General features: G+C 39.3%; 2 protein-coding genes and 1 long non-coding RNA gene across 3 annotated transcripts in view; 1 reads left to right on the top strand and 2 right to left on the bottom strand.

Moving 5' to 3' along the window:
• The window catches only part of eno3 (enolase 3, (beta, muscle)), a 13,298-nt gene extending 11,055 nt beyond the window's left edge, over positions 1-2,243 (bottom strand). The window contains exons 1-3 of the mRNA XM_059528529.1: positions 2,174-2,243; positions 453-538; positions 231-326 (exon numbers count right to left, since the gene is read on the bottom strand). Of these exons, the coding sequence (XP_059384512.1) occupies positions 231-326; positions 453-537 (181 nt within the window). The 5' untranslated portion in view covers position 538; positions 2,174-2,243. The remainder of the gene's footprint in view (positions 1-230; positions 327-452; positions 539-2,173) is intronic.
• Positions 2,244-5,175: 2,932 nt separating this feature from the next.
• On the bottom strand, positions 5,176-7,875 carry pfn1 (profilin 1). The gene is made up of 4 exons (XM_059528530.1): positions 7,725-7,875; positions 7,488-7,633; positions 6,162-6,357; positions 5,176-5,679 (listed from the first exon to the last, which is right to left on the bottom strand). Exons 2-4 carry the CDS (start codon positions 7,617-7,619, stop codon positions 5,582-5,584), a joined length of 426 nt encoding a protein of 141 aa, XP_059384513.1. The 5' UTR covers positions 7,620-7,633; positions 7,725-7,875; the 3' UTR covers positions 5,176-5,581.
• LOC132118583 (uncharacterized) lies at positions 6,370-6,663 on the top strand. Its single transcript, XR_009425911.1, has 2 exons — positions 6,370-6,555; positions 6,596-6,663. It is a non-coding gene; the product is annotated as an uncharacterized LOC132118583 (long non-coding RNA).
• Positions 7,876-10,000: the final 2,125 nt, after the last annotated feature.

The raw sequence follows: 10,000 nt of genomic DNA on the forward strand, positions 1-10,000 counted from the left end.
GTGCGCGTCTGTGTGTGTGTGCGCGCGTCTGTGTGTGTGTGTGCGCGTCTGTGTGTGTGTGCGTCTGTGTGTGTGCGCGTCTGTGTGTGTGTGTGCGCGTCTGTGTGTGTGTGTGCGCGTCTGTGTGTGCGTCTGTGTGTCTGTGCGCGTCTGTGTGTGTGTGCGCGTCTGTGTGTGTGTGCGCGTCTGTGTGTGTGTGCGCGTCTGTGTGTGTGTGTGTGTGTGTGTACCTTTGCCCAGGTAGCGTGTCTTGTCTCCGTCTCGGAGCTCCAGAGCCTCATGGACTCCGGTGGAAGCACCGCTGGGAACAGCTGCCCGGAAACGTCCTGACGAATCAATCAAACAATCACACATCAAATACCAACCACAGCAGGAACATTTCCTCAGGAAGTGGTTGCTAGGGTGTTGCTAGGGTGCCATGAGACAGTCAGTCCGATCGAGTGTGTTTGTACCTTTAGTGGTGTACAGATCCACCTCCACGGTGGGGTTTCCTCTGGAGTCGAGGATCTCACGAGCGTGAATCTTACTGATGGACATCCTGAGACACACACACAGAAATTATTTTGGGATTATAGTTAATTTAAAGCTCCTTTAAATCCATCCAGGCTTCATTGTGCAAATACACAAGCGTTCGAAACTTCACTACGTTCAAATATACACTTCTATAATCTGAAACTAAGAAAATATTAACATTTATGATGCATTTGTGCTAGATAGCTGCCATCTGGGCAAACAAATAACAATAACATGACTTTAATACACCTGGTCAGAATCATGCTGACAATCATTCATTCATTACTGGAATCTGTCACACACATTTAGCCGAATTAATAAATTAGTTCTATTTGAATATATATATATATTTATATTTTTCAATCATTTTTAAAGTGTTATTCTTGCAGTAATTCCTACATCTTCCACATGCATGTGTGTGTGTGTGAAAATAAAAAAAATAAAATCGGTCAAAAATTTCAAACATCTACACAAACCATGAGATACTGTACACACACTTCAGCTGTCTGACACAGATACAGTCTGTGGTTTCTCTATTAATAGAGCGGCTACAGCAGAGGACAGAAAAGACCTCTGGAGAATGTGTGTGTGTGTGTGTGTGTGTGTGTGTGAGTGAAATCTCGGTCATACCTTGACAACTTTATATGACCTTTACAAAGCCTTGCTGAACTCTGACCTTTGTGTCCAACACTCTGACCTTTGCATGCGACCAATGACACTGTACTCCACTGTAAGACCCTTACACACACACACACACACTGTAAAGTATAATATACATCATTAATAATCTGCATCAGATCCTCATATGTGTAACTCAATTTCAGTTTTGCGAATAATTGGTATTGTAAAAAAAATGCACGTTTTTGCAGCTTTGTGACGGGTGAAAAAATATATAGAATGCGATGCAAAAAAAAAAAGAAACTTCTGACTAATTTGATGATTTTTCATATTTCAGAAATGGCTAAAGCAAGTTTTCGTCTGAATGTGAGGTATTTCTAAAGCGTTTATTATCCGTGTAAACAAGTATCTTGCATTTCACACACTCGAGTCACAATCTTCAGGATTTCCACGATCACAGCACTGCGCGTGCGCACTGACACAACAATCAGTTATTAAATGATGCATACTATGACGCATTAATAACGGACTTTAGCATATAACTTCTGAATGCTTCTTTTGTAATCATTTAGTGAATTACAGTCATTTAATATATATATATATATATAATTTTTATCAAATTAATTAGTGATTAATATTTCATGTACTATTCTGCGATGGTTTCACCGGAAGCGTGAAGATCATTCAGTTCAGTTCAAAAAAGTATGACGGTTCGTGCCTTAAATCGGTTCCGATTTGACAAACTCTGCGTTCAGCCACAGAATACACAATATTCCTCCTAACAGCTAACTTATTCACACATCTATATTAAACCACACAGACAGAGCGGAAGTTCCGCTGATCCCGGATCAGGAGACGCGCTCCGCAGCGTGCACGAGCTTCGTCCGCAGAACTGATTTCAGATCAGCCGCTCCAATCAGGAAGCAGCAGCTCCAGGCTACAGTTTAACAGCTCGCTCCAGCAGATCTCCCGCTTGATACAGCGACACCCGAGCGTGAGAACACACAGTTCTGGTCAAATGCGTGCGGGTTTGCGTTATTACCTGCGGGAGCGTCGAGTCCGCGTGGGTCTCGGTGTTTGACGAGGAGTGACTGCGCGTTCTGACCTCGGCGGCGCAATTTATAGACGGTCTCTTAGCAACGTCCCCGTATAAGGGAAAAGCCTTAGGGAGCGTCTACAAACAACGGACATTTACACCGTTTCAGGACACGCCCACATCTGTGATGTTCTAAATTGCAACAAAGTAATCCAAATGCCATCATACCTAGTCACTAGACTGCCTTTATAAACATCACAGAACATACACACGTCATTAAATTAAGCCGCTAATGCAGTCTAGTGCCATTGTTTGACATTCTAGCAGATCAATCTTAGTATTCTGAATTAAGAATCACTTACTCTAGATGTGTTTGGACGGAAATGCTGGCATACTGCTTAATGCATACTTAGTGTATATTATAAGTCACTATTATATAAATATATATATATAAAGGTAAATAGCATGCAACTACAAATGTTAAGTTTTTTTCTTGCAGTGGTTGTGTATTGTACATTTCAATCAGTTCATTAAGAAGCCTGTGTATTCCATGCATACTGAAAACTGTACACATTATACAACTGCATACTGCAAAAATAGTAAAATGGTTGTATGACAAAGTCACCAAAAGGTCTGTTTAATTGTTATGGCTTGAGATTTGGAGGTCAAGAGGTCACCACCATATTAAAAAAGAAAAAACATTATAAATATATATTACATGTTTTTTAAATATAAATATATGCAAAAAAGCATTGACAAATATATATTTATTTCAGTCAAAGAAAACATTCACATATGTAACATTTAAAGAAAAACTTTGTTTAATGTCTATAACACGTGTCAACATATAAAAACATACACAAAACAATACACAAAAAAACATTGTTAAATAAGAAACATTAGTATTATTCCAGCCACAACTGTATACCAACTTCATATTGGATTTTTTTTTTTTTTTTGCCCCTGAAACACACAGATTTTAGTATATGAGGGTTGAAACTTGAGCTTCACTGTGCAACAGATTTTTCCAATGTTTTGTGAAACATGTTGATCTGATTGTGTCTCATTGACGTCTGATGTCCGTCAGGACTCTTCATGGAGGTCTCTTCCTTTCAGCGAGGCGTGAAACACCCCGACCGTCCCTCGTCCAGCTCTGGACCTGAATGAAAGGTCAGGGTTGAGTTAAAGAGGGAAATGTGAGCGTGAGTTTGGGTTCGGACCTAAAGGGCACGTATATGATCACATGCCACACTTTCCCTGTGTTTCTCTCTCTCTACCCTTTAACACCAGGCTAAAATTAGTTTCACTATCATGAGAGACAGATTCACAACAATCAGCTCTTGTGTGTGGAGATCCATTTGTGTCTGTAATACATCTGTGTCTTTTCCTGTTGTTGTGCAAGTTTCTGCTCTCAGTCAACGTTCTGTGATTCTAAAACTTTACGATGCATTTATCTTCCCAAAACATGTTTTACGAACGTTTCGCTAACGTTCCAATTAAGTTACGAAAACGTAATTTCAAGATGTTCTCCGAACGTCCAGTTTTTAAAATGTTTCGGAAATGTTTTTTCTTGGTTGAACATTCCATTTTATCATATTGTAACGAACATACAGAATCGTTACTTTTGAACGTTCTGCAACATTTAAAGACGTTGGGTAATATTTGGGTGGGGGGGGGGGTCCATAAACAATGTACAGATGATGTTTTTGTGTAAACATTTTGAGAACATTATTAACGACCAGATGACTTTGAACAAACGTTCTATTAATGTTATTGGGAGAACGTTTGTTCATAACTTTAAGAGAGCCTTTCCTCAACATTTCCTGTTAGCTGAGAGAACATAAATGTGTTTCACCATGTTTAAATGCATTATCTGCTGGCAATTCTGCACGAAGTCACCACAGCGCATGCAAAGTAGTCACAGTAAGAGGTTGAGCAGACTATTTGAATGAAATACTCAAATCTCTCAGTCGACAAATGACATTCAGAACAGAGAGAATTAGACTGAGCTGCTGTTACACATCACTGCCACATGATGGCGCTGCACTGTGTGTGTGTGTGTGTGTGTGTCAATCTCTATTTAGATCTCATGTCTGTGTGTGTCACATGCAGAACTTCCTGTTTCCTCTCTTACAGCACTATTGCTTCACAACAGTGTGTACTCAAATAGTCTCAAATTACTGCTTCCTTACAGTGAGACACTGCCTAAAAGCATCTGCTGGAGGAATAAACAAACAAACAAACAAACAAATGTGTCTGCTGCATGAACGAGTGTTTGTTAGGTTGTGCATGCATGTCACTAGATCTGGCCTGTTTTTATCAGTTTCACTTCTATGTTCCAAGCTCACATAATCATAATGGAAACTGGTCTAATCAGATAAACTCATTCTTACGTTAATTGTTGCCTTGAAGTGAGTGTGACAGTGTGGGTCAGCAAGCTTTCTGCTGGTGCTTCATGAATCTCTGAGTGAAAGTGTCCTGAAGAAAGGTGCGTCTCGTTCATTCAAGTGTGCTGAGAATGCAAAACCTTTACTGGAAGAGAAAGAGTAAAGCAGCCTGTGATTGGCTGACACACGCATCAGCCACTGAATATTCTAATGAGCTCCTCTTGAGTTGTGTGCATGTTTAAAGCAGAGTTGTAAAGCTTAACTGAAAAATATATATTTTTAAATCATTAATATGAAGCTTAAATTATATAAAATATAAATATTTGGCAACATTTTTTTTAAATGTACCCCTGGCAGCTAAATGAAATGTTTAAAATTTAAATAAAAATATTTAAACCTAAATTGTAATTTTAAAATGAGTTAATAAACACACAACAAAATAAAAAAATATATTAAAAAAATACATAAACATAAAAGCTGATTTTAAAATGCTAATAAAAACTTCAATAGGAAATGAACAAAAACTTAAGCTGAAATAAAAATAAATAAAAAGGTAAACCAAAATAGTAATAAAAAAACAAACAAATTAAAAATATGTTGATAAAAATATGAGCTGCTCCGTACAAACTCATTCTCTCTTTATTTGGCATCTAATAGTCATATATCTGGGTTTTGTTCAGCAGTTTTCACACAGACATGCATACAAACAAATGCTAAAACCATTTGACTGGACGCTCCGCCCTTCCCAAACACAGAAAATACTATAAAACCGTAAATCAATCGATTAATTCATGATAAAACCAATAAATGAGTTTGATATTAACTAGAGTTTGCGGTCTGCTGCCTGACTGGAGAAGAAACCAAGATCTCAGACTCCTGGAACGTTAAACCCGAGATGATGATGATGATGAAGACGAGAGCAGTTCTGATCTCGGAGCAGTTCTTCTGGCTTTATGAATTGAGATGGGGTCAGATCCTGCAGACAGGTGAAGTGGGCGGAGTCAGTAGGGCCGGGGGCGGGGCTTGTTCACATGTTCGATTTCCTGAGGTATGCGGTCATGTCGAAGACGGGTGGATTGACTTTGCCTCCGTGAGCATCTTTTACACCTTTAGCAATGATTATCGCTGAAAGAGAGAGAAATATAACAGTGTCAAAACACGTCTAGGTCAAATTTCACCCCAGAATCTGAAGAAATAAAATATCATTCATTTATTTTAATATACATGAAAAATCTAATGAAACACAAATTCAATATTTTTTAATATATTTGCTTATAATATTTGTATTTAACTTGTATATAACAACAAGTCAAATTTCACCCCAAAAATATGACATTGCATTTTTTAAAATATAAATTATAAAAGAATTTTTTAAATATAAATGCATATAAATTAAATAATTTTAATATATTTACATACAATATTTGTAATTAAAAAAATAAATGAAAAAAGAGGTTTTAAATATAAACTGAAATGAAATCGATTAAATTATTCACACATTAGATTTGTATATAGTTTATATATAATACAGTTTTTTTTGTGAATGCTGATTCTAATGAGTGTAAGTCCATCTCTGAATCACTGATACAGCGCTTGTTAAACTCTACCTTTGTGAGATCTGCCGATGGTGAAGGAGAAGGGGTCAGGCTCTTTCTCCGAGGTCTTCATCTTGATGTCCATGGTGTTCTGACCGTCCACATTCAGAGCGTCTCTCAGCACCGTGCACTTCCTGCCGGCCAGAGTCACGCCATTGGCAAACAGAGTACTGCGGTCACTGGCGATGATAGCCTTCACCTCAGCCGCCTGACACACACACACACACACACACACACTGTGATTTAACAGTCCAGCAGACGCAGGCTGAAACAAGCGGAAAAACCCTGAACGTACAAGGAATTTCCTTATTTTCTTTCTCTTTCTTTTTTCATTAAGGGAACGTTACTTTTGAATGTTCTAAAACAATGAATAACTCAAACGTTTCAGGAGAAACATTGCACGAATGTTGTGCTAAGGTTTCCAGACAAACCTTCATAACTTTGAGAGAACCTTGAGAGAGAGACATAGAGAGAGAGAGAGAGAGACAGAGAGAGAGAGAGAGAGAGAGAGAGAGAGAGACAGAGAGAGAGAGACAGAGAGAGAGAGACAGAGAGAGAGAGACAGAGAGAGAGAGAGAGAGAGCATCTCAAAATACTTTAAGAGTCTGAGCTGCATGTTACAACTTGAACGGGGGAAACACGAATGAACAACACACACACACACACACACACACACACACACACAGGGGACTCTCCACATGCATAGTTTTTTACTGTACAAACTGTATTTTTCTAAACTAGAAATTTATGCATTTCAAATACATTTATGTATATCCAGGGATTTCGCTCAAATTGTGTGTTTATATATATATATATCTCATGTCAAAATGAAAGTGAGTGAGAGGAACCTGAGACAGGAAGCAGAGTGTTGAAATAATCCGCGTGAAAACTGAATGTTGCTTTATGATGTTGCACACAGACACTGTAGATCACTTAAAAGCGAAAGACTCTCTTACTTGTGCTAAATATTTAATTACTAATATATCCAATCATCTGACACTAAAACCTGTCTCAGAGTGTGAGTGTGTGGGGGGGGGGCGCACTTCCGCCTTCGAGCACGCGTGACCATATAAGGAGCGCTCCGAACTCCGCTCGAGCGCTGTGAGGAAACTCAGCGAATGAATCAAGCTGATGAAAACCACAGCGAGCGCCATAAAACTTATCAGAGAGTTATATAACTCCGTTATAACGCGAGCGCATCCTGCTTCTCACACGAGGAAGAAGGAACAAGTAAAAAATAAATTAATTAATAAAAAAAATAATGATAAAGTTTCGAGTAAATGGCTAAACACGTCGTATTTCACAGAAACAAAGCAGGGCGTAGTGTAAAAGTCGTACCGTGACTTGGTTGAGCCAGCCGCCCGGTGCTGACGCCCAAACGGACTCCTGACCCGGTGTGCACCCGAGGATGACCGCATCATCCACCCACTCGCTCTTGGTCAGGCTCGTGATGTAGCTGTCCCAGCTCATGATGCCGCTTAGATCTGAGGAGCGAAAAACACATCATCATCATCATCATCATCATCATCATCAGTGAGCCAGGCAGACACCCGCGCGAGGAGAGGGCGAGAGTACCTGAGTGCGTCTCTGCTCCGATGCAAAGTGAGTTTGAGGAAGTCCGCGTGAGTTTATATGCTCGCGCCCTGCCCCGAGGCACACTTCCGCTCCAGAGCGCGAGCGAAGATGCGCTGCTCGCATTGGCTCAGAGTTTCCTCTAGAAACTCATTTCACAGAATGCACAATATGTAAAGGCAAAGCTGACTGACTCAAATGTTTTAGAGAACATTCAGTTGTCTCATTTAGCAAACATAAGGGGAACCTCCCTGACAGCACACGTGCATTTACATCTGCAAGACCTTTCCCATCAGATGTCTTAAAGATGGTTATGATTTAAAAATCTGTTTATATACCCACATTGCATTTCTGATAAGAAATCAGGTGCTATCTGGCATTAATCAAAGCATGGGTTTGTGTGTGCACACTTGTCTTAGTGCTAGATCTTGGTTTTATTTTGAGCTGCACTCATGCACATGTTGTTTCAAGTCCACATATATACTGAGAAGTTCTGATGTTTGGAGTGTTTCACAGAATTGAGATCACAAATGAAAAAACACCATAGCAGTCATGATCTCAAGTCAGATGATGGATTTGAATGAGGAACAAACTGAAATGGCAGCTCTCAAATCTCATTTACACTTCCACATATCCGAACCGGCAACGCGCTTCATTTTGATATGAGTTCGGGTTCAATCTGAGTTAAAGTTTAAAGTCTGAGCTGATCTGGAGTTAGGCTGGAGTTTGGCCTTTTGCAGAGCGATAGAGAAGAAAGGAGGTGGCTGAATACAGCAGAACATGACCACAACATCCTGTTTGTGAATCTGCAAGCTGCATGACATGACAGGAAGAGTTACAGAGATCAACTGAAGCTCATTCTTCTACTGTATGTGATGGAGAGAGGATGCTGGGGAGATCATCTCACTGTCTGGCTCTCTACACACAAGCCTGACTCTTGAGAGCCGACCAGATGACCACTGCAGGAACCAATCAGATCGTGCCATGTGAGAGAACGGGGCGGGGCCAGAGCTGCAGCATTTCACCCATGGACAGGCAAACCTGTCAAGAACACGTCAAACTCAGCTTGGATTCAGAAGAATGAAACTTAACGCTTAAGAACATCAAAGGGGGATTTTCGCACTGTAACATTTACATAAAAACAAAGCTAAAATACTGTGTTGCAGTGATGTTATAAATCACCAGCGGAACCAAAAATGTCTTCCCTAAAAACCTTCACCAAGACTATTTAAGATCAAATCAAAAATGGTTCTTTTAAGACCACAACACAACAGAAATGCTCCTGCTCTCTTTTATAGAGGATGCATTAAAACTGTTTTGGGCATTTTATTGTGGTGCTGTTTTTTTAGCCATTAGCCAATCATTTATATGGTTATGCAAATTTAGTGTCATTTACAAAGCCTGGTGCATCAAAAGCTCTTTCAAATTAGTAATATTTTGTAATCCATTAACTTTAGTACAAATCCCAAATTGTATCTTTAAAGCATCGTTAACATGGCAGTGAGAAACAGTGTTATGAAACGAATTCAACAGTAATAATAGATCAAGACTCCGTAAAATCATTGGTATGGTGCATTGTTCAAAATGAGTGTTTCGTTAGTCCATTACCACTCTATAAAGTTTGCATGCTAGTTTTACGTCTTTAAAGTCACTTTTTCTTTTCACTTTCACACCTCACTCACTTTATAGAAGACAGTGGCTAATTGCATATTTCAGATGCTGTTTACACTAATTGACAATAACAATAGATTCTATTTACACTGTGTACTTTCTGTGCATGTGTCTTTCTTATATTCCCTTGAAGTTATGGAAACCTGATTTCTGAATGTTTTCTGAACATTCTGTCTTTTAAATGTTTAAACAGTATTTTTTTTAAATTTGAATGTTACAGAAACATTCCATTGTATGTTTATTCAAACATCAAGGGAACGTTACATTTGAATGCTCTCTGAACATTCTGAAAAAGCTCTCATTTTCTTTTCACTTAATATGATTTCTTTTCTTTTGGTTTTGGGCAGCAGACTGGAGCTTTGTAAAACTCTTATTAGTCAAATCCTCCGGAGCGCTGGAATTCATGCTCAAGCTCTCACTGGTTAGACCAGAATGAGAGACATTTCTATCATAACATGCAAACACACGCTGACTAACCGGTGAAGAGAGAATGCATGCCTGCGAGGCAGGCAAACACACACACACACACACACAGGAATCTTTTTGCTGAGTGTGTGTGATGCACTCGAGGCCAGAGCGCTGAGAGGATCTTTATCTGTGATTTTATC

Source organism: Carassius carassius, chromosome 37 (assembly GCF_963082965.1).
Source record: "Carassius carassius chromosome 37, fCarCar2.1, whole genome shotgun sequence".
NCBI lineage: Eukaryota > Metazoa > Chordata > Actinopteri > Cypriniformes > Cyprinidae > Carassius > Carassius carassius.

Excerpts from the sequence above, each read along its gene's own strand:
- pfn1 (XM_059528530.1), bottom strand. The coding sequence starts at position 7,619 with ATGAGCTGGGACAGCTACATCACGAGCCTGACCAAGAGCGAGTGGGTG. Across the intron at positions 6,358-7,487 it reads GCTGGCTCAACCAAGTCACG|GCGGCTGAGGTGAAGGCTAT; the intron begins GTACGACTTTTA and ends TGTGTGTGTCAG. Across the intron at positions 5,680-6,161 it reads CATCGGCAGATCTCACAAAG|CGATAATCATTGCTAAAGGT; the intron begins GTAGAGTTTAAC and ends TCTCTCTTTCAG.